The sequence below is a fragment of the Coffea arabica genome, chromosome 1e (assembly GCF_036785885.1).
Source record: "Coffea arabica cultivar ET-39 chromosome 1e, Coffea Arabica ET-39 HiFi, whole genome shotgun sequence".
NCBI classification, from domain to species: domain Eukaryota; kingdom Viridiplantae; phylum Streptophyta; class Magnoliopsida; order Gentianales; family Rubiaceae; genus Coffea; species Coffea arabica.
This window is the reverse complement of record NC_092311.1, coordinates 44,660,807-44,684,851: the sequence shown is the minus strand read 5'-3', so window position 1 is coordinate 44,684,851 and position 24,045 is coordinate 44,660,807. Positions and strand designations below refer to the sequence as shown.

Here is a 24,045-nt window from a genome sequence, read left to right as displayed (position 1 = left end):
TTTTATAGTCAATATTCTTCTCTGCTTCTAGAAATGGATGCTTCTAGTCTTTTACTTTCCTGCTTTATGTAATGATAGATATGTCTGCTTTACCTTCGTCGTGGTCTTCATGGATGTTTAACTGAAATTCATAAATATTGCACTACAGAAGCGTTACGAAGATATTCCAGTTTTGGGTCAGAGGCAGAGTGAATGAATCAGCCTTTGTACTTGATAGTTTTGGTCGTCCATCATCATTTCAGGTCAAAATCAGACTTCTTGCAATGATCCATTAATAATTAGTTCCTTAATTGGATTATGCAGATTGGAGACTTGAGATTTCTTTGAACTGTTAGAATACCTTTTATCTGTCAAGATATATTTTACCCTTGTGTGGAAGTTCATCTGATAACCCGATGTGCTTTTGAACATTGATTTTCACGAGAAGTAGAAGTTTATTTGATTAGGTGTTACTAAGATGATGTTGTGGAATGTTGCGCTTATGTTCAATCCACCGAACAGAATTCTAGAGAGAATTGACGAATTTCACAAACTGTAACGCATGTAAAGTTCACTTACATAACTATTTTTTTCTTTTTTGTTGTAAATGTTTTCCTTCAAATAACAAAAAAAAGAAAAGAAAAGAAAATGACTTGTTTAAAACATTAAAGGGTTATTTGCACTACCTCCTTTGAAGTTTGATCAAAGTACAGATCAAGAGTTGAGGACCTTGAGGTCTAACCATGTTTCAGTCGCCATCCGTTCTGTGCTTTTCTGCATCATACCTTGCCTTCTTTCTTTCATACACAGAAAGAGTCCACCCAATACATGTTCAAACTCTATTCTCTGTTTTCTCCGTCACGCTTCACCTTCTATCTCTCCTCGAGGTTTTTGTTGATTGGGCACGTCTCATCTTCCCATATTGATTGAGCCTGGCATTCCTCCTTCCCATATGAGTAGGCAAAAACTTGAGCCCGTGCACCCATATGTGCCCCATTCCCCTTAGCACTAGCAGGATTTGAACGATGTTGCCAAGCTCATCATAAATAGAGAGATCCTGATACCCTTAACACGTTCAGCCAAAACTTGGAAGATCCGATTTTTAAAAATTCAATAGTCTAGATTAAGTCGCACCACTTTTTGAGATGGGTAGCACAATTTGACCTATTGAATTTCTAAAGATTGAATCTACTCAAGTGTAAGTCAAGTGTAATCCTTTGATGACCAGATTATCCGTGACCACAAACAGGTAATTTGGAGCTATCTTAAAAAAAAAAAAAAGAAGCTTTTAAGGTACTTTTGAGTTATAGTTTTGCTGAAAAAGTAATTAGAACAATCCTAGACATGAGGGATTTATTCTTTTGATATTCTTTAGTTTTTAAAAGTGTTCTCAAGAAAATTGCTTTTCAATTATGAATAAGAAATTCCTTTTCCTACTCCTCTGCACCTTTTAAATGCTTTGGTAGATTCCCTCCATTCATGTTTAATGGAGTAACAATTTTTTTAAAAAAAATATTTGAATTCTTTGCCAAACCTGTACTTTCCTGTGAATTCAAAATTTTATTTATTGCAAAATTGAGGAAATTTAATTCAATGACACATTTTCAAAGTAAAAGCTTCAACAGTCATATAGAAAGGTTTGGAGGCTAACGTGATTCCCATTTTAACTACTACATTTTATTCACTTTTCTGCTAATCATATCTCGATAAGAAGGCAATCCATTGGAGACTTGGAGTAGAAGCGTCTCATGACCCAAAGTCACAACAATTTATATTTAAGAGTGGAACATTTGATGCTCGGAAGTGATCAAAGATGTTCATATCCATATGCCAACTGATTAGAGAGGCTGATACGATATCCTTCTCTCAAGCATAGTTCTGCATTCGGCAGGCTTGAACTCATAAGCAACATGGCCTCCTCCCTTCACCCAAAAAAAGAAAAAGAAAAAGGGGTGCTAGTTAGTCCCAAGAATGTTCTAACCATGTTGTTAGTTGTTGCCATGTGAACAAATCTTGCATTGAAGCAATAGAAACAGGAATTTCTTGCCTTCACTGTTGCAAATGTCATCCTATTTGCATAGGTCCTTGTATAGCTGGGAGCAGGAAAACAGAACAAATTTAGATGAGTTGGGTAAAGTTATCTTTTATCTCGTGTTAATGGTAATCAAGAAAGGAACATTTTCAATCTTGAACCAACCCGGTAACTTGGCCTTGATGAATCCACTCCCTCCAATCGTCAATAATTGGGTAATGTAGAGATCTTATCCATGCTTGAGTTTCAATGTGCGGTACCATCAGATCATGGTCACCACTGCATCACAAAGTACTCCACTTTCGGTACTTAAAATCACTGCTGTTAATCTACATGCATCAAGATTTAGAGTTAGGTACCAAACCTGTATATAAGGGATCTATAACCTTTAGTGCTAAGGTTTGCATGATATGATACAACACTCCCTGCATTTTCTATGTATGGCAAGGTATCGTTGCATCTTAACCACTGTCCGATAGTTTCCTGCAATGTGATTACAGAAATCAGTTCAGGCTTGCTTCGGCATTCAAATGCTACATACCATAGTGCTCGATTTAGACATACCCTTCGCACATGGAGGGCCTCTTGGACACTTTTGTTGTTAGCCCAGTGCTCAACGAGCTTAACCCATTCCATCTACGATTGCCAGTGAACAAAAGAAACGGCGATCAGTTGTGCTACCAAGAACTGATGCTCTTATCCGCGAGTTTACATAGAACGATACTAGTAGTATCTTACTCGACATTTGACTGGAGTAGATTCCCGAACGTCTAGCTCTTCAAACTTCTCATACAACATTTGCATAATGGATCTCCCACCAGTAAATAATTTATTTGGCTCTCGTGAAAGGGGATGACATACGGGAATCAAGATCTGTTCATCGTCAATATTACGAACCAACTGCAAAAGAAAATTATTAACACCATCATTCTGGTTGCCTGTTCCTTTTTTCTGATTCTTCCCACCTTTTGTAGCCCACAAATTAAAGGGAAGGGGTAGGAACCAATTGTCAGTACAACCGTTTCTGGAAAGTGTGTTATTGTTTGAATAAATTAGAGTAATTCATTGTTAACTTTTACAATTTCGCAACAGAAATATGATGTTCGATCAGTGCTCGTGTAAGCCCCTAACATTAACTGAAACTCTATTACGAAATTGTACGAGTAAGTTACAATGAATTACTGCTTCTTCAAATGATATTACACTATTCAGAAACGGTTATACTAAAAATCCTTAACTCTGACCCTCTTTCTTGAGTTTAGGCGGCGCTTTAAGTAAATCCATTAGGCCTTGCCTAATTTTTGAAAATAGAGTCACATAAAAATTGCATAGATATGATTGCTTGCCTCATTGTATGCCTGCATATTTTTCGAACACACTGGATTACTAGGATCTATGATTTCATATTCCCCTTTACAGCTAACCTTCAAGGACTGCATTGTAAATATACAGGTCAATAAGAAAATCAGGGTAATTTTACGTTGTAAGAATGCACGTGACAAATGATAGTGTTCTAAAATATCAGTAGGTAACAAACAAAAGAAATAAGTTACCTCAGATATCAGCCCCATCCCATAAGCAAACGGAACCCTATAGTTCAGAAGTCCTGAAGCTTTCGTCACTGGATTTCCAAGTATGTATCCCTGAAACCATAAATGGAAACGTCTCAGTTTTAAACTCAGGATGATAAATTTTTCTCCAAATAGTATGTAATCAATCAAGATTAGGTAGACTAGAAAAGAGAAGATCAACAAAGGTACAAACCTTAAGATCAATACATGGTTCAATGCCGTCCTCGTTTCCTGGAATAACACCAAAATACATGCAAGTTTTAGTGCCTTACTAGTCATAGAGCAACAAAGCATTGATCCTATACTCTCTGTATTTAGCAAACTTCAACTGATCATCTTGTGGCAGGAGATAGTGTAGAACTCTGAACTGGTCAAAGAAATGTTTTCTTGCTTTGTTCTGGAGCATCTTATTACTTAACATTGGACAGAAAAGAATAAAAAGCCTGCAAATTTTTGAGGGAACTTTTAACCTTTTTTCCCCCTCTTAAAGCTCTGCATTATATTAATAAAACCCATTTAGCTTAAGGTGGCAACTATATTCCTACCTAAAGAGACTTCGCATATACTACAAGCTTACAGAGAGCATTTATAGTATATTCAGATCTCTTACAATGCCTGTGTAGATGCATAACAATTTCAATAATTAGATTGTAACACAACCAAAAAACTTCCCCAGGGTAAAGAGCCACATTGAAAAAATCTTACCATTTGATATAAGTTGAGTTAATATTGGAACAGGAATGCCCCCATACGAGATTCCACTAACATAGAATGGATTCGACTTGTACTCTGGGTGATCATGTAGCCACTGCAGTATAATCAACTATCAAAAGCAATCTTGTAAAAGGTAAACATCTTTTTAACTATAATTTCTTTCCCATTTCAAAGGAAATTAAGCTTTTAACTCAAGGTTCAAATTGGTAAAAACGTAATAAATATCGCCCACCCGAGCCTCTATAAAAGGCAATTGTAATTGCACTGTGTACCATAGGCACTAGCAAACCAATTGTAGACATTAAGATACAACAACATGCAAAAAGACAACAAATTGCCGCGCTTATTGAAATTTGTACCCAAAATTGAATTGTAAGCATCAAATTCAAAATTAGTCATCTTCCACTATCTTTTTAAGGTAAAACTGTAAGTTTATCGATATGGGACAAGTTTGTACAAGAGATAGAATATTTCATTATACATGTTAAACTAATTATCATAGGAGCCTGTATCAGAACATTTCACTAACTAAACACTGTGAATGGGATATTCCATTCTAGAGATTGCCGCCTTTCACGAGACTTTGGGATCTTTCCCCATGCAAGAGCCACATGCCTAACCTCCTCCTCTACTATAGCTCCCATGACGCTAACTGCGGAAACTACTGTTAAGTTCATGAGTAAAAGATTACGTTCCACAATGATCCGTGAGATGGAGAAAGAGCGATTAATATATAAGTAAGGGCCCAAGATCCAATGACTTAAACTTTTGGGTTAGAGTTGGATTCCTAATTTACATATTGGACTCTTTGATGGGCTCTCTTGAGATGTTTCACCCTATCAACTACCATAGCCAATTATTATTGATGTCACTTTTATTCATCTTCCACTGTCAACTGTTCCATACAATCAAAACCGTTTTCATAGAGAACTTGAATCCAATGGAGGCAATTTTGGGCAGACCATGCAGGATTCCACTATTCAGAAGGAAAATAATTAAATGATAGTACATTGGTCTTTTTGCATAATAAAGGGTCTAGAGACAAATATGGCATTTTCCTGATTAGTAATTGTCCAACATTCCATGAAGCCTTACAATTCATTAATTAGCTGAGTGATGGGCGTGTACCTTCCTGATAAATTCATAAGCTTGATCAGAGGCTAGTAAATCAGAAGATTGAGAAGCTTGTGCAGTCTTAGCATAAGAAAAACCCGTTCCTACTGGTGAATCCAGAAAGATGATGCTTACAACCTAACAAGTAACAAGAAATGATTCTCAACCTTGCAGTCAACTCGAATTCTTAATCTTCAAAATTAGGTTTGTTTGGATAAAGATTATTTGAACATTATTTCAAAAAAAAAAGGAAAAAAGAAAAAATTTGGAATATTATTTATATATGTTTCTCAATAACCTTTTCATGTAACACTTCTATGAGTCTTAAGATATACTCATCAACTTAAATCTCTTTTTCTCTCGCAAGAAAATAAAATAAAAGAAAAGAGAAACTCAATTCTTGAGTTTACCTTGGTCCAAGTAGAGGGATTTAATACCAACTTGGGCAGAGTGCCATCGAACGACACTGGCTCCAAAATTACTGGTCCTGCAACAGAAAATCACGGGCCAGTGACTTGATCAAATGCTGGCACTCCAGTTTATCAGTCATCATCACTTGAACATTAAAGACAAATAAAGATTATGGCTCCATTTGAATTAGCTGTTTTTAGGAATGTTTTTCAAAAGCTTTATTGTAGTAATGCATATGAAAAAATATTTAGGTGCGTGTTTTTGGAGCTTGATTAATATTTTGGGCTTTTTAATTTGATGTGAGTGTGTAGTTAGTTATTGTACAGATGTTTGTAGCAGTTGCTACCGGCGACAAATGGATGCTATTCAATAAAATTAATATTTTTACCCAAAAAAAAAAAACAAAACAAAAAACCTTACATAAAGCTTCGTCAACCAGACAACGTCTTTTGTCTTTTTTGCAGAGTTTCAACCAGAAAAGCTATTTGCAGAGTTTCAAGATTATACAAAATCAAGATCAAAATAGTGGCGCAATTGTTCTTTTTTTTTTTGGTGACACCTAATGCAAAGTGTAAGGCATTAGAATTCACCTATCCCAAAGAAAAGTGAACTGAATGAACTGCAGCCAGGGCCTCCATCTAACCAAAGGATAAGAGGATCCGATTGAGGATTTGACTCTGACTTGATAAAAGCGTAGAAGAGCTGCCCATCCTCTGATTCACCAACTCCAATATACCTGATAATATCAGAAAATGGATCAACTATTTCTTCTAAGTTTTGATCAATGTTAATTTCTACTGTTATTATATATATGTTATGCTTAGTGGCTCACCCGGTTTCGAGTTCAAAGGGGAGGGGTCCTTCAAATCCTGGAAGAAACTTAACTATGGAACCAGCCATAACAAGGTTTGAACATGCTTGAACATAAACTAGCAGCAAGAACAGGCCGCAGAAGATAGGATGCCTTAGGAGCACCTGCAACTTTTCTATTGAGCTTGGCCTATCTCTCGTTCAGGGCACCGCCCAGAGCAACTTTAGACTTCATACACTTGGATAGAGTTCTATCTAGGTCCCACAAGCTGCTATGTCTACTGAGAATCGCCTTATCGTAGCCACAAATTTAGGTGGCGTTTGGATTTCGATTTTCCGATGGAAAATCACTATTGTTTTCCGACGGAAAACATGGAAACTTGTTTGGATTGCACTTGTTCAAGTATGTTGTTTGGATTGCTGGAAATTTCACTGGAAAATATGGCGCCAACCTTTTGATTGTTGGTTAGGCAATCAATTGCCTTATCTGAAACATAGTCTCAGCAAGCGATTTAAAATAAGTATAAAAGGCTGTAACGGTCAGGAGAATTGGGACTATGATCTGGATCTATAATATGCAAAGGTGAAGGCTACGAGGGCACTAAATTAAAATCAGCATCCAAATTCTCCTGCATGAGCCTTTTATGAAAACCAGAACATAAAACAATGGCACGCCAAGCGAATAGGGTAGTTTTCTGACCTGAGATTGCAATGATCATTTCAAAACTGCCTATGAACATTCCTCGCGTTTGCTATAGACGTGGAACTAAAAGGTGCAGTTTTGCCTGGGTAATGTTGCTAAACAGGCCCAATGTTACGAAGTGCAACAAAGGATTGGCTTAAAAGTGGCAGATTGCTGGTTGCAAAGCTAAACAGAGGCCCCAGTCAATTAGCATGAGTGGCCATTATGAACGGGGGCATACAAAAATTGACAGGAATCCATTGATAAATGCAGCAGATATAAAAATAAGTCCTACATTGAAATAACAATGTCTGTTATTCATACCTCAGGTTCAGCCATTTCATCATGACATTCTACACCTGGCCATAGTACGGAGTAAAATTGCAACCTACGGATAAGGCTACAAATGAAAGCAAGGATATGCAGCAGCTCATAACCAACATTCCTTTAGTCCCTAATGTCATATAGCAAATCAATATATTGACATGTCAACTGTGTTAGACTTGTAACATATGCCTAGCACATTAGCTACAAAAGAATAATCTAAAAACAAAGATTATAGCCTGTGACTAATTTTCGTGTTCATTTCGCCCCACTCGGCTTGTGTTTTGACCGCCACTCCATGCCTCCACTCTGTCTTCGATCGCAGACAATCGCCCCTCGACTGCATTTACTCTTCCATCCAACCGATCAACCACTTCACGCATTGAACGCATCTCAGTGATCACAGCTTCAATCATGTCATGAATCGTTCGCCCATTTGTAGCCTGAGAAGACCCTGCATCAGTTGCGGCCTGCCTGTTTTCGCCCTCTTCTTGTTGTTCTTTCTCACCCAATTCCGTTTCATTGCGATAGGCAATTCGGTTGATTGTGGCTTGGTTCACTATTGCTGATGCAGTGTTGTACGATTCACCTATCAAATTTGCACCGAAGTGCTCAAAGATACGCGTTAGTGTCCTAGCATAGGGTAGTGCTTTCTTAGCCCCCTTAAACACTGCAGTTCTTGACATGGCACCGAGTATGATTGCGGATATCGGAATCCCTGATACATTGCCTAAACCAGCCTCTAATTTGTCTAGGAAATACACATCCATTACCCGGACTTCATTCTTGCTGCTTGAAGCCTGCAGAATGTTGTGGTTCAACAAATATACCAATAAATTGTGCCGGAGCGTAAGACTCTTAGTGGGAATAGGTGCTAATTCCATTCTTAAGTCCCCCGTGACAGGATCCGCTATGGTTTTAAAAGAATTAAAGCTACTGGTATACTTAGGGAGAGTGACCTCGAATTGCCATGTTGGATCCCCTCGGACTATGTACTTTCCATGTTCAAACACGGGACCCTCGTCATCATCTCTTAAAATCTCAGACAGAGTCTGTCTCGTTAGAGTTATATGTACCCCTTTCACATAACTCTGTAGTTCTACAGAATTGACACTGCCTTTATTCGAGATGTTAGCATAGAATTGCAGCACCAAATTCAGGTAATACCGTCGAGGTAGATTCAACATACAGTCCCACCCCATTGTTGCAAACTGTTCTCGAAAGTGAAATTTCCCATCAAAGATAGGATCAAGGTCCACTTCAACTAGAACTGTATTATTAGCACGAACGACATACCAATCTTGATTTTCAACTGAACTGAACCTACTAACATCGAAGTTTGGGCCTGCACTGGTGCTAGCACCGCTGTTTTGGTCCCGACTCCTCTTTCATTTGCCTCTTTTTGTATTCCTAGGTGGCATTGTCAACTGACTCAAGTTTGCTACGTTGCTTCGTTGACCAAAACTGATTAAATCAAACAACACCTAATTAATCTCCTCAAAAGGTTTTCGATTGTGACCCACGGACAAAAGGTTTTCGATCTAATGGAAGTAAAAGGGCTTTCAGAAACAGGACGTCACGGAACGATTTAGTAGCAAGAGCCTAGCAAGGGACTTATATTATTTAATAAGTGGACTAGCATTTGAGCTTCTGTGAAATACACTAATGCTGGATTGTAGAAAAGATGATTTGAAGAATATAAACCAAAAGGACAGAAACCGGATATGTATAAACATTTTGTCTTATAGACAGAAGCAGAAAAAGCTTTGGCCAAAGAAAGAAAAGAACCTCGCTGTACAGAAAATCAAATTCTGTTTCATCATAGAATCTTTGTGTCACTGCACTTTGGTTATTACAGTTTTCGAATTATAGGATTAAGTGTTTACCTATATTAGCTAAAGATTGAAAGACTGGCAACTATGATAAATGGTAGTATGAGATTATTATTGAAAGAGTCATGGTTATTATATCTATGTTAACCTGTTATATTAACCTGACAAGACAAACAAGAAGATTTGTTCAACAACTGAAAAACATGTTTTGGAAGCTTCTGTCAAATTCTCACTTCACTTCACCAAGTAATCAAACGTGTCAAAAATTCATCCCAATTCGCCAAATGGAAGTTCTTGAATCAGAGTTAAACTTTCTACATGCTTCAATATCAAATTATAATACAACTCCACAATGCCTACGGAAAGCAATTACTGAATTAAGTGACACAAGGGACCATATGATAGGCTGTCCAACTGAAAGTCCGAGGACTTTTTTTTCCTTTTTTTTTAATCCAGTTTTCAGATAATACGAAAAGAAAAAGACTTTTACTGAGGCCGTTGGTGGAATTTAGCAGTGAAGTACTGGGAATTCAACAGTTTAGTACCAACATCTAATACCTGACCACCAATTAATTGACATTTTTCATTGTCAGCCAAAAACATTAACAGGGAGTCTACCTCCCTGTTAAGTTCCAGTTTCAGCAACGACGCAACTCAACAACAGGGCAACCAAATTATCTACCGAGTCAAAAAAAATGAAAATTGCAGGGATGCAAGATGGCTGACAGCTTATCTAATTTGATTTAGGTTAATCAGCTTATCTAATTTAGGACAAACCAAAAAAAAAATGATTTAGGCAGATCAGCCTACAATATAATCTTTTAGCTGCTGCTGCAATGACAAGTTAATAAGGATCATATGCCCAAAAATTACAGCAGTACATAAACATTATACAGAGGGCTGAGGGGACGGAAGGGCAACCAAAACCCAGTATTCCAAAACGAAAGGAAAAAAAAGGGAAAAATGATAAACAAACCTGGTATAAGCTGAGATGGGTAGTAGCCGAGAAATGAAGCGACGGCGAAGAGGACGGAAGAGGGCGGAGAGGACAGAAGGCTATGAACCGGCGAAGGCTACAAACCCAGCAACCAAATGTGAAGCAGCGAAGATGAAAGGAAAAAAAGGGAAAAAGGGATTACCAATACCCAGCTGAGCTGAATTGATCGGTAGCAGCTGAGAAATGACAATCAAAACAAATGAATTGGGCTGAAGCGAGGAAGACTGAAGCGGCGAAGCGAAGAGTATATTGAAGGTTTGGTTTAGACAATTGCGGTCGAAATTAGAAATTCGGTCAAAAGCCAATGCTCGAAAGCCAAAGTTCATTATCTGTATGTCAGAGAAACACCGGCGCATCTTAAGAAGAGTAAAATCGGCGCCGGTGTTATTTTATGTATTTTGACCTTTGTGTTCCAGGGAAACACCTGCACGACCCTCAGATGAAACACCGGTGCCGGTGTTTTCCTGGGAAAAAGAATGGCCTTTGGGTTCCAGGGAAAGACCGGCGCTACTCCAGGGCGAAACACCGGCGCCGGTGTTTTCCTTGGAATAAGAATGGCCTTTTGCGTTTCAGGGAAACACCGGCGCAACAGCGGAATGAAACACCGGCGCCGTAGATTTGTCTGGGAATAAGAATGGCCTTTGGGTTCCAGGGAAACACCGGCGAAACTCCTGGACGAAACACCGGCGCCGGTGTTTTACTGGGAATAAGAATGGCCTTTTGCGTTCCAGGGAAACACTGGCGCAACTCCGAAATGAAACACCGGAGCCGATGTTTGTCTGGGAATATGAATGGCCTTTGGTGGCGTAGAGAATCACATGGCCAAAAAATTTACAAATGTAAGTCTGATGCATTACTCATTATATCCCTCATATTTCCACTATTTCAAACAGATTCACTATCACAAATTTTGCAGGCACCGAGGTTTACCAGTAGGACAAAGAGACCTAACACTGTTGAATCAGTTTCGAGCAAAGGTGGAGCAATCGAACAGAGAATAAAATCTGGTTATGCAAAACCATAATACTAGGGCCATGTGTAAACAGAGAAAACACATATCTTAGCACAAGGTTACATAGCGATCAGTCCAGAATATCCAAAATAAAGGCAAATTGGAATGCAAAAGGTACATCAGTTCCCCGCTACAGTTTTAGCCATTACGTACAAATATTTCATATAGTACAAAAACACTTGAAGCTAAGTTTGAGCATCAAACTGGCACACCACAGGCATACTAGTGTGGAACATATCTCCCATTCCGGTGGTCGAACATGTGATCAGTTATGGCCATCCGAAAACTATTCCAATTGCGCTGTGCTGCAGCAGATAAGTCAATTTGCTGGGGTTGTGCACCCGGATCCGCATAATCTTCTTCATCTTCCCCGGACTCCCTTGCAAACAACTCATCATGCGGATGCTCATCCCTGATAAAGTTATGTAATACACAACAGGCAATTACCAATTCTACTTGTCTATTCATCAAGTAGTTTGGCATTGGCCCTTTCAAGATTGGGAATCTAGCCTTTAGCACGCCGAAGGTCCGCTCAATGACATCGCGGAGTTGCGAGTGACGGTGATTGAAAAGCTCATACTTGCCTCTTGGTCCACCAGATCCCCCGCCAAACTGGTCTCGTTGGTATCTGTGGCCCTTATGCGGGGCCAAAAAACCAGGCATATTCTTGTAAGCCGAGTCAACAAGATAGTATTTACCTAGTTGAGGACATAGATGAAGGGAAACCATGTTACTTAGGCCCGGAGAGCTTACACAATCAGTTGAACTTAAACCAGTTTCACAATTGTGAAAAGACAAAACATTAGGAAGGATAACTTAACCTGCAGGCGACATTGGAAATGAAGAATCAGGGGACAACACAGCATGCTGAAAAACTCTAGCATCATGAGCACTCCCTTCAACACCAGCATAAATATAAGTGAATCGCATGTCGTGGTCACAAGCAGCTAGCACGTTCTGTGAAATTTCACCTTTTCTACTACGAAAAACACGTTGCCGAGTTAGTGGCGCACTGGCGGGAATCAGAGTTCCGTCTATAGCGCCAACACAGTCCTACCATGTGAAAACAACTAAGTGTATATTAGTATTAGAAGCGGGGAACAACCACACAATCTAGTATCCTGTTAAATTGCTTGCAAGACTACGGACAAAAGGTCTTGGAAGGACAATAGAAGCTGTTAACCTTAAACCATCGATAAAAGGCATTGCTGTTGTATATCTTGGGATGCACACCAGTCTCATTCCTCGGCCGTATTAGAATCGGGGCTAAACGCACAATAGCTTGCAATGCCTCCTTAATATTCCTGTGGATCGTTTCAGTGGAGTGGAGAAACCTCTCGGCAAGATTTCGATGCCGTTCATCATGGCTCACACAATGTAGAGCCATGCCTATAGCCTCTTCAGCCTGAACCCTTTTGCGATAATCTTGTTTAATGAAATTTCCGTTGACTAAAATTTCACATAGCTTTAAGAAAGAAGGAACATCCATCCTCATGGCATTTAGCATTCTGTCATGATGTCCTGCTTTAAGGTCATCGATCCAGTCCTGTCCACTTTTTGCACCGTCATAAAAACGACGCTTTTCGCCACCCACACCAGCTACATTGTAGCGTGCATTCAAAGGTGCATTAACACCAAACAAAGCTAAGAACTCAAGTTCTTCATCATCGGACGATGAATCACTATGTTGTTCTCCAACTATATTCTGCATTGTGGCTTTTATCTGCAAACAATATGGTCTCCGATTATCATCTACAAAGTTAAACATCACGCGTTGGAAGGTTCAACAGATGACGGATATCCAACCGAGAGAGATCAAAAGATGTATTTGGGTGGACAAATAAGGCACAAAGGGAAACCCAGTGTACAAGCTGACAATGCTGAAATCCATAAAAACAAGTTCGTGGGACATTTATTTATATGTAAGTTAAACCTACAACATGTGGACATTGCAATCCATGAGAGCTAGAGGCAACAACATGTGAAAACAGCTTGCACATTTAGTTATATAGTTGTAGCTCGGATGAAAATTAACTTGCCACTAACTGTGAAATGTACTATCTGTGGTCCTTTACAAGAAAATTAACTTGCAACCCTTAGTCGGTTATATAGTCCTTTATTCAGTTTGTTTTGTCCTATTTCCTCGACCCATTTGTGAACACTAGGGTTGCATCCTAAGTTTATTCTTTTTGGCCATATTGATAGTCTTTACCTAAGTACCCAAATAAACTATGCGGGGTCCCTAATTCCAACTAAATCTAACAATGTTTTGACTACTGAATCTAACCTGGAAATCATGGAAGCGAGCAAATTGAGGTACCAACCAAGCTCATGTAAACTAGTACTATTTTATATCCCTTAAAGTTGTTTGTATACAGAGTCTGAAAAGTATATTAAGCTTGTAATGCTAGGCCTTAAAATCACTGGATCTATATCAGCATTTGCCCAGACTTCATATGGTAGGACCAGTTTTTCTTGTTTGTCTTGTACGGCAGGGGATATATCCTTACTAACTCTCTGAGCTTTACTTAAGCACTAGCATGCTCATAGTAACAATAGTTACTTTCTATTCCTCAGCTTCAGCAAAGTTTTGGGTGATTTAATAGCATAAAGTACCGGCGCCAAGAGAGCTAGAGGCAAGAGAGCTAGAAGTCATCTGATTTTTTTAAAACCAGAAGAAGAGAGAAGACGTAGGAAGTCCTACTGTTGTATAATATTCTGATTACAATGTTGAAAGGACTTTCAACTCCAAAAAAAGAAAAAATTCATTACATCTCCAGTTCATTAGGCCAGCTGCGCATTAGTAATAGAAGTACTTATTGTGTAACATGCCATGCCATTAAGTTAACCACAAGATACCATCCTTCTGTTTCTTTCATTGCCAATTCTAAAACTTCAGTTTTGACATACAAAGCAATGAACAACAACTTCGGACAACATCTAAGTTTGGACTAAACCCACAATTAGTACGTGGGACGGTTCTACATAAGCGTACAACAGACTATTTAAAAACTAGACCAAGTGCTCTCAAGTACAAGGTCATCGGTTCCGTCTGGAGAATAACATGATTTCAAAGATCACGTTACAGGCTATCACGTTACAGGCTATTAATCCATGAAATCCTCTGGGCAGAGGACATTGCTATAAACATCTGCCTCCATACATCTTCCTTAAAGAAAGCGTATGCCTTATTGGCCTGGCCTTCAAGAAGGAAGGTTTGTAATTTGTCCACTTCTTTTACACAGTTGGCGGCGGAGTGCTGAGAATTGGGGTCAGGAGAATTATATGATCCAGACTTACTGGAGTAGTATTCACGCTTTGCCTTAGCTGCAAGGCCAAACTCCTCGTAAGCACGATCATATATTTCATCACGCTTTCTCTTCTCAGACAAAGACCTTGAACCCTCTTGCACAGAAGAGGTACCTCGACTATTCTTCTGCTTCCCCTTCTTGCCACCCCGGCGTTGTGGCTCCTCGTCAGAGACCGCATCGCAGTTCTCAGCGTCTACATCAATTGGAATTTCCAACCCTGGCGTAGACCCCTCAGTACCTATTGTACAGTCACCCCCATTTCTACCATAGTTCATTTGCCTTGATCGGGCCTCTTCCCCAGTTAGAGGTAGGTCATTGGAAGACTGGCCGTAAGTTCCTAGGGCACCAATATCTTCAAAAAGTTCAACCAAATTCCAGTAATGTTCGCTGGGCCGATTCTTGATAAGACTTATATCTTTTTCCTAAACAAAATATAAGTGGAAACTTAGGCGTAAACAGTAATTAATCAAATTAAGACACTTCTGGACAGGACATAGACGATGAATTGCCCAATTTGATAAAATGGATTGACTAAGTGCAAGTCCCTAACCTGGCCATAGTATCTCCAAACATAATCTGGTGCAGAGAAGCACTTTAATGTTTCATTCCACCCTACGTCAGTTTGGTTACCAACTTCCTTGAATAGCCGTGCAACCCTCATGAAACTGTAGTACTTTCTTTTGACTTGGTCACAGTCGTATGACTTATGGCAAAACCTCATGTTCAGTCTATTCCGGACATCCTCAAACACACAGGCATTTATGTTATTTTTGGACAAGTTGCCAACTTCCTTGTGTTCCTGCAACAGCTGAACATAATAGCACTCTATTTCGTATTCCCACTTGGCAATGGCACTAGAACCCCCACTATCATTAGTCTTGCCTCGGGCCATCTAACACGTAATTTCCAAATAAAGCTGAATCAGTCGACCATTAGTGGCAATATGCAAAGGCATTAAAAAACCACACAACAAATAGGGCAGTCTTTGAAACACCTGCACTAAAGTACGATTGTGATAGTACTTCAAGCACCCGTCAAGATCGTTTGATCCACTCTCTGATTGACAAGAAATGCTCGTACTAGAACACGGCGTAGGGGAGGTTCCTAAATGATAGGTGGTACTGTTAGAAAAAATAAGGTTAAGTACGTGTAAATATGACCCAAAGCAGTGACTTATATACAAGCAAACTAATTATCCCATCCCATGAATACAAGGCAAACGTAAGTATTTCACCTTTTATTTTATAGGGACTCGAAGACATCAAACGGTGTACAGGCGATCGAAATAGATGCAGCACAGATCAGAGGGTATGCCAATGCCTGGAAGGAATGCAACCAAAACAAGGATGTTGCAAAAAAGTTTTCTGTTGCCGAAAGGCATCAAACAAAAGACGTCATTGGTAGTATTAACCAACCATCTGGCCTGTTTCGATATGCATTACACAGTGGTTTGGATAAATAAACCAAAAACTTTGTAAAATACCTTAAACTGGATCCACTAAGGGAATCCACAGTTCAATGGAATAAATTTTTTTTTTTTTACATTTCAGGATATGAAAATGTTGTATTACTTTACACTTGCTAACAAGCATTGATAGTAATAATGGACATCCATGGCACACATAATACACAAAACATGATTTACCTCATTAACTGGAGTGTTCAGAAGCAAGAGTATGGCAAACAAAGGCATCAAATCTACTCTACGTATCAAGCTTCATATCTGTGTTTTGTAATAAAAAGATTCGTACTGAAAAGCATAGACAAAATTGCAACCCGTAACCACACTCGCGTAAGGGGTACTCGTATGTCAGAGCCCATGGCCACAACAAAACATAGGTTCAGTATTATCGTGCGCTACTACAGAGCAAACCAGCAAATTTCCCTCCCACAGTTTGATATGTACACCCAAGCCAATCGACAAACTAACCAAAAATTATGGGGGATTAAGCAGGGTAGGGAGCTTTGTTTCACGAACCAATAGGGAAATAGCATAAATGTAGGTGCATTCAGTACAATGTGCACTCCAAATTACCCACAAATACAAAGATCTCATCTCATTGCATTGGTTAAACGGATCATCAATTTTTGCAGCCAAACAACCAAGGTAAGCATGGCCTTCAATTTCGGTGGTTCCGTACACCTAACCCCAAATTACACCCCCATTCAATTTTCACAATTACTGAATGCACTTTGTGCAGCAGTGTTGTAATTCTCTTCAACAACAATGAAGGTTTTCGATCTAATGGAAGTAAAAGGGCTACCTACCTGGTATGTAGTATCTCCGCCACAGAAACAGCCTTGAGCCACCGCCGTCACGTAGCAACGTTTGAGCCGCAGTGGCAGCAAGCGCACGCCAAGCTCAATACGCTCCCCCCGGCACAATCTACAGCCGACCAAGCTTAATGGTTGCTAGTCTGATGCAAGATGATAGGCAAATCTTGGGATGTGAATGATGCCAAGATCTCCAAAGAGGAAAGTAATTAGATGCGGAGAAGCAATACGGTTCAAAGGCTATCTTTTGATTCAAAAGTTAAGCCAAATGGGTGATGTTGCAAGATTCCTGACCGTTTAGCAGAAAGGCAATAAAGTGAGGCTTTCACAGTTATATGTCTTGTCTGCTACAGTTGTAATGTTCAAGTGTTTTTTGGTGAGTAATTTCCGACGCTGTGAAAAATGTTGGATGCTTTCCATTGAAAAATTGTGGGACCCATTCTGCAGAAAATAGCATTTTCGGATGGAAAATGCAATCCAAGCAGACCCTTAACTTTCCTCACCGACACAAATGTCATTATTGTTTGCCAACTCATGCGATACAATTTTACTATAAAGCGGCATAAAATAAAAGACTTAGCTCCAGGTTTCAAAGATGGTCCAAATTATGGCTAATTTGGAAGGTGAGTTTTTTGGGTGTTTATCTAAAATTTTACTGTAGATTACTGTAGAAGTTGTAAGAAAAATGTTTAGGATGAAAAACTTTTTTTTTCTTTTTCTTTCTTTCTTTCCTTTTTCTTTTCTGTCTTCTCTTCTTCTTCTCCCTTCTACCGCCCCCGGCACCTCTACCTCTGAAGTTCCAGAGCCACCGGCCAAGGGAAAATTTTTTTCCCTTTTTCTCTTCCCCTCTTCTCCCTCTCCCTCTCCCTCTCCTCCCCTTCCCCGTCGTCCTCCGACGCCAGAGAATTGCAGCCATGGATTTTTTTTTTTCCTTTTTCTCTCCCCACTCTCCTTCCCCTTTCCCGCCACCCTCCCCCTCTCCCTAGTTGCGATCTGGTCGCCCATTGGAAACCTGCAATTTTTTTTCCTTTCTTTTCCCCTCTTCTCCCTTCCCTCTCTCCCTCTCCTCTCCCCTCCCCCTTGCACTCCGATGCCAAAGTAATGGAAGCCATGGATTTTTTTTTTAGCTTTTTCTCTCCCCCCTCCCCCGCCACCCTCTCCTTCCCTTGGCGACCAGATCGCAGTCCCCCCTAATGTTCTTTTAGCAAACTTTGGCCCCAATTCTGCATGCCCTAATTTGACCCCAGCTACCACTGATCGAACCCTAGATGGCATTGATCTGAACACCTTGACCGGCACATAGTAGAATCGAATTGATGGTCGGGGAGGTCGCATTCCAGCAGCTAATCGAATCTGTACCCAGGGTTGAAGTTGTAATGGTGTGGGCATTCGACTTAGCAAATCTCTGTCTAGTCTTCTCGGGTGTCGGCCACAGTCCAAGAAGTAGTATTTTCCCATTTTTTCTTAGTTTATTGATGCAGTTGCTGATTATACGAGCGGAAGACTTGTAACGAGTAGAAGAGGTCACCATCTCATCTTTATGAGTTAGAGATTACCTCTAGGTGGTGGCACTGATGAGGGAGAGGAAGAGAAAAAAAAAAAAAAAAAGAGGAAGGCCGACACTGATTTCAGTACCGGAATAAGTGACGGCGCCAGGAGCGGTGGTGGAGGTGATGGCTGGCGACGAAGGACGTGGTGGGTTGGGTGAGGGAGGAAAAAGAAGAAAAGTTGAAGGGAAATTTTTTGTGTATTCGATTTGAAGTGTGTAGGTTAAAAACTTTGATAAGTTTTTTGAGATTCCTGTAGCAAAAGTTGTTAAAAAACTAGTAGCATACAAACTTGCTAAAAAATTGAGGTTCCAAACAGGCCCTATGTTATATTACTTGGTGAATGGTGCGTAACGTAATCTGAACTATTGAATTTTGAAAAGGGAAAATTTCAGAAATCTCCCCTGAGATTACTGATAATTGCAAAGAGCTCCCCTCAAATTTATTAAATTACACCTACCTCTCTTACTTTTACTGTTTATATGACAATATAAGTCCAAAAGGCTATATATTTTCTCAAAAGTCCTAAACTACCTTTTTTGTACAAAATTTATTTTACCAATTGCTTTCTTCCATATTTCAGCATAACCTACTATACTAACAAATTAGCTTAACAAACAATATAATTCCAAATTCTAAATCCAGGCAATTCTATCATCACAGTCATAAAATTGCTTCTCCCAAATCATGCATTCAATTTTGAAGATTCGTTCCATCCTTCAGAAATATTCTTACCATATGATTCCATGGAATGGTCAAACTCATAATCAACTACCCTTATATTTGCATAATTTTCAACATAGGATGCCATGGTTTGGTTTCATATAAGTGGCTTAACTCCTACTACATGAGCCAAATTATGGCTTTGAAGAAAATTCTTAGGAGAGATTTAGGCATGAATGGGATTAATCAAGTTTAAGGGAAGGAATGACATCATTATGATTATAGAGATTTTCAAAAAATTCATTTTGTCAAAAATCAAAATTCTATTTACAACTAATCACAGCCCAAACTTCAAATCCAATACCCACACCTTCTCAAAACAAAATAATCTGACCTACCATCAAATCTCCAAACGTGTTAACATCTTAAATACAGAGAAGAAACTCTATTTCCATAGTGAAATCATAACCAATAATTGTCAAGTATAAAAAGAAATATAAATGTACTTATTAACATCTTAAAAAGTTTTTCAAATGGATAATAGACAAATTAGCAAATTTACCAATTTCAGTCCCTCTTCCTTTTTCGGCCAATGATTGCATTATTTGTTCCATTATTATTGTGTGCCTCTTTATGTCCTTTTAGTTTGACCATAAAATTGAATTTTACTTCAACCATCAAATCTAATCTCTCAACTAAACTTGTGATTTGACAATTTTAAAGGGAAGAAAGGAGGAATGTGAATATATAGTAGAGTTTGAGAGATCACTTATGATGTGATTGGTAGTAATTATAAGCAATAATTGGTGGTAATTTGAAAACGTGTTATAGAAGGAAAGGGTTGATGGATGAGAACGAAGTGACAATAAGTGAAAGAGAATCGTCATTGGCTGTGTAACTTGTTCCGAAGAGGTCAATTTTCTTTTCTTTTTAATCTCATTTCATTATACTATGAATTATTTATTAAGTGAAGGTCACTATAGTTATTTTATTGTGACAAGGGAGGTTAGTGTAATCTGTAAAACTTGAGGGGAGTCAAGTGATATTGTCATAAACCTCAGGGGAGGTTTGTGAAATTATCCCTTCTGAAAATTAAGTCTGCCCAAATTTTGATTGTATATAAATAACTATCAAAATGTTTGCGAAAAGATGATAGGATAAAATCTTCCAAGTACTAATGAATAATTGATCAAAACAAAGCAACTCATCAGAAGAATTTATCAAAAAATTAAAAAGAAAAAGATCTCACTATCCTTTTACCTCTCTCATTTTAATGGCTTAAAATATGTTTCAAGCAAATTATAAATCATGCAATGCTAAAATCCCCACACAAGATAGCTTCATTATGGGTATCTTAGTTGGTGGACGCTTGGCATGTGTTAAAAAATTAATAAACGAGTTTGGTTTATTGAAGAATTTTTTAAGTTGCCACCAGCTTTCAAGTTACGTACACTTTTCTTTACCAATTGTCATACTTATACTTTTCTTCTTAAAAAGGTGGTGTACGGACGAAATAAAATTTACCTTGTTATGAAAATTGCCTTATTTTTGTTTTAAGTGGTAACATGTAATGAGACTAAGGGAAAGGCTTCCTGCTACGTGAGAAATGTCATCATACGATTGCGTCGGATTTAAATTAGATTTTTCTATTTTTCTCACATATAGAGTTTTGTCTCTATAGATATAGATTTAATAATTGAATCGAACCACATTAATTTTGTATCTACTCGAAGTTTCATGTTTTTTTATTTGTTTGATTAAATTGTCATGTACTTAATTTTTCAATGATTCTTTGTTTGCACTTGGATCCCAGCATCTGATATAATATCATAGCTAGGTTTCGGTTAATTATTGAAATTAAGCGATTTGTGGTAATTTTCAATTCAATAATTTAATAGGAAAAGAATATTCATGTCAAAAAGGCTTGGCATTGAAAGGAAAGGTTCAAAAGAAAACAAACATAGAGGATATTTGATAGTAAATTTGGACAAGTGATTCAGAGGACATGGAAAAACATAGAGTCTAGTGTTAAATTAGGATATAATTTAGTGGAAATGTTCTTGACAATTTCCAATGGTATGTACTTGATGTTGGATGTATTTCAATTTTGTTCTTTGAGCAGTATGACACGTGAATCAAAAAATTAAAAAAAAATCTAATTTTCATGCATCCCGAGACTCTCAAAGTTATGAGGTTTTCATTAATGATGGAATTTTGAAAAGCACACACACACACGAGATAATATTGTGAAGGGGAGAAGTATGGTGATTTTTTTTTCAAAAAAAAATTTGTTACTTGATTACCTCAATAGTTGGGGGCAGAATTAAGAAAGGGATCCAAGATTGCTTTCAAGTTGTAAGTAGTGGAGAAGAGGAAAATCCTACAAACTTAAGTCAACTAAAGGTTGGATTCAGATTAGCTATATATGAACATTACAACAACGTAATAATTTGGTATGTATAACTACACATCAAGCTTTTTGGTGGAGATTATTAGGATATTACTTATTTTGTTTAGACAATTTTTATTTTGTGTGACAAGTAAATAGTTTCTAGTAATTTATACGTATTTAGAGTAGTTGCCAAGAAATTTTGTATTTATATACGTTTGGAAATCAGGTAAGTTATTCTTTTATTATTATTGAAGTATTTGTCAAGTAATATATCCTATAAATTCAAGGGAACTGTCATATCATAAATTAAAGTACACAAAAGGAGTCATGATTATAGATGTGAGTGAGAAAAAGGACTTTGGTGTATGAGAAATATTACACAGGGATTGGGTTTAGAATTCAAATTGTGTTTTTATATGAACCTTTTTCATAATAAAGAATGGGTTATTGCTATGAACATGTTAAATCTTTCCTGTCAATTGTATTTTCATGTTTTTGACTTATTTTCCTTAAATTGTTATTAACTTGATGTCTTATTAGTTGCTTATTTCGTGCTTGGATCACAATAACAGGTTAGTTGATTTCAATTTTCTTTTTTGGTATGATAAAAGTTTAATCATTACTCATTGCAGATTTGGGGACCAACAATGAAGACTTTCCTAGTTTTTGTCAAAATATTTCTTTGACGTTAATTAGCAAAATCGATTTTAATTTTTTGTCCTTTGTTTTCATTTTCCTACAAATTATCGTGGGCCAATTGCTGTTTATGTACGAGGAACGTGAAAACTCCATGTAGTTATAGTAGAGTTCTGTGTAAGGTCCAAATCCAATACCATAATTGTGGCCTTACAACTGTAGTACAATTCGCGGTCAGTTCTAGAACCTGTCTCCCATGCAAGTTTTTAGTCTAATTTTTGATAGACAAGTTTTAAAGCTATTTTGTTTACAGTAATCCTCTACAAACATCTCAAAATTTTTAATGTACACGTCGCTTAATATCTAAGAACACACAAAATTTTCACTTTTTTCATCATTTTCTTCCTTCTCCCCCACCTCAACCCGCTACCGTCGGCCAGCCGATGCCGACATCACCAGCTTGCAACCTCCTCCCTATCCTCTCCCTCCTCCCACGTCCCTCCCATAGTTCATCAGAATTCCTCATAGAGTTCATCAGAAATCAGACCCATCCTATAAGCAAACGGGACTGCATGGTAAAGAATTCCTTGAACTTTAGTCGCTGGATGTCCAAGTATGTATCCCTGAAGCCATAAATGGAAATGTCTCAGTTTTAACCTCAGGATGGTAATTTTTTCTCCAAATAGTATGTAATCAATCTAGCTTATGTAGACTAGAAAAGAGAAGATCATCAAAGATATAGACCTTAATGATCAATACGTGGTTCAATGCTGACCTCGTTTACTGGAATAACACCAAAATACAGGTAAGTTTTAGGCCTTATATATAATTAATCTTATGGTCATAGAACAACAAATTGTTGATCCTATACTCTTTGTATTTTGCAAACTTCAATTGATCATTTTGTGGTAGGAGATAATATAGAATTCTGAACTATTGAGGTCCAACATGAAAGAGTACTTATGCAATGAAGGCATAAAGGATCCCATAAACTCGCATTCTAAGTATCTCCTAAATGGAAATTTTCAAAGAAACGTGTTCTTTCTTTATCCCAAAGCGTCCAAGGAAGTATCCCTCAAGCAATCAATTTAACAACGCCGCGACATGTTAGCAAGAAGTATAATTAAGTAAAATCTAGATGGTGATTTTTGGAGCCGGAATAGAAGATGTAACTTTGTGCCTAAGTGTTTTTATCTTGCTACATAGGTCAAGGAGAAAGAAGGTTATGAAATATATAGAAGTTAAGATCAATATGTGGCTCAATCCTAGCATCGTTACCTGCAACGACACCAAAATAAATCAAGTTCTATGCGATAATGTTTCATGTACGTATTCATGAAGCAATAATTTGTTGCTTCTATTTTTGTTTTTAGCAACTTGAATGGATCATCTTGTGGCAGGAGATTAAATTATCTGAATTATGAGATCCAACTTGAAGGAGTAATGCCATCAAGATATTAAAAAAAATCACAGAAAATTGCATCCCTAAGTATCACCTAATTAGATGAAAGTTTTCTTATTTACACTTCATGACTACTTCTTCATCAAAGGTGAGGAGGAGAAGAAAAAGGGAAAGATACAATGTGTTATTCTTGGTTTTGATGATCACAAAGTATTTTGAAATGTATCTAACCTTCTTCGATTATAAGTGTCTTTACATATCAAAGAATCAGGTATGAATAGGTCATGAAATGCATTTCAACCAAAAGAAGAAGCAAAAACAGGATACTCACGTCGGACGGCCG

The 24,045-nt window shown here is 38.0% G+C and overlaps 2 protein-coding genes across 2 annotated transcripts; both read right to left on the bottom strand.

Annotated features, from left to right (window-relative positions):
* Positions 1 to 2,160: 2,160 nt before the first annotated feature.
* Positions 2,161 to 5,906, bottom strand: LOC113695128 (serine carboxypeptidase-like 18; the record flags this gene model as incomplete). The annotated part of the gene is made up of 10 exons (XM_027214111.2): positions 2,161 to 2,290; positions 2,376 to 2,494; positions 2,576 to 2,647; positions 2,750 to 2,911; positions 3,358 to 3,444; positions 3,565 to 3,654; positions 3,776 to 3,813; positions 4,288 to 4,390; positions 5,425 to 5,547; positions 5,820 to 5,906. Coding segments are annotated over 10 exons (1,011 nt in total), but the record flags the coding sequence as incomplete, so codon positions are not given.
* An 8,668-nt stretch (positions 5,907 to 14,574) lies between these two features.
* On the bottom strand, positions 14,575 to 15,680 carry LOC140018556 (uncharacterized). The gene is made up of 2 exons (XM_072071515.1): positions 15,339 to 15,680; positions 14,575 to 15,210 (listed from the first exon to the last, which is right to left on the bottom strand). Exons 1-2 carry the CDS (start codon positions 15,678 to 15,680, stop codon positions 14,575 to 14,577), a joined length of 978 nt encoding a protein of 325 aa, XP_071927616.1.
* Positions 15,681 to 24,045: the final 8,365 nt, after the last annotated feature.

Coding starts and splice junctions, on each gene's coding strand:
- LOC140018556 (XM_072071515.1), bottom strand. CDS start 15,680: ATGGCCCGAGGCAAGACTAATGATAGTGGGGGTTCTAGTGCCATTGCC. Junction 15,211..15,338: donor TTTGGAGATACTATGGCCAG/GTTAGGGACTTG, acceptor TATTTTGTTTAG/GAAAAAGATATAAGTCTTAT.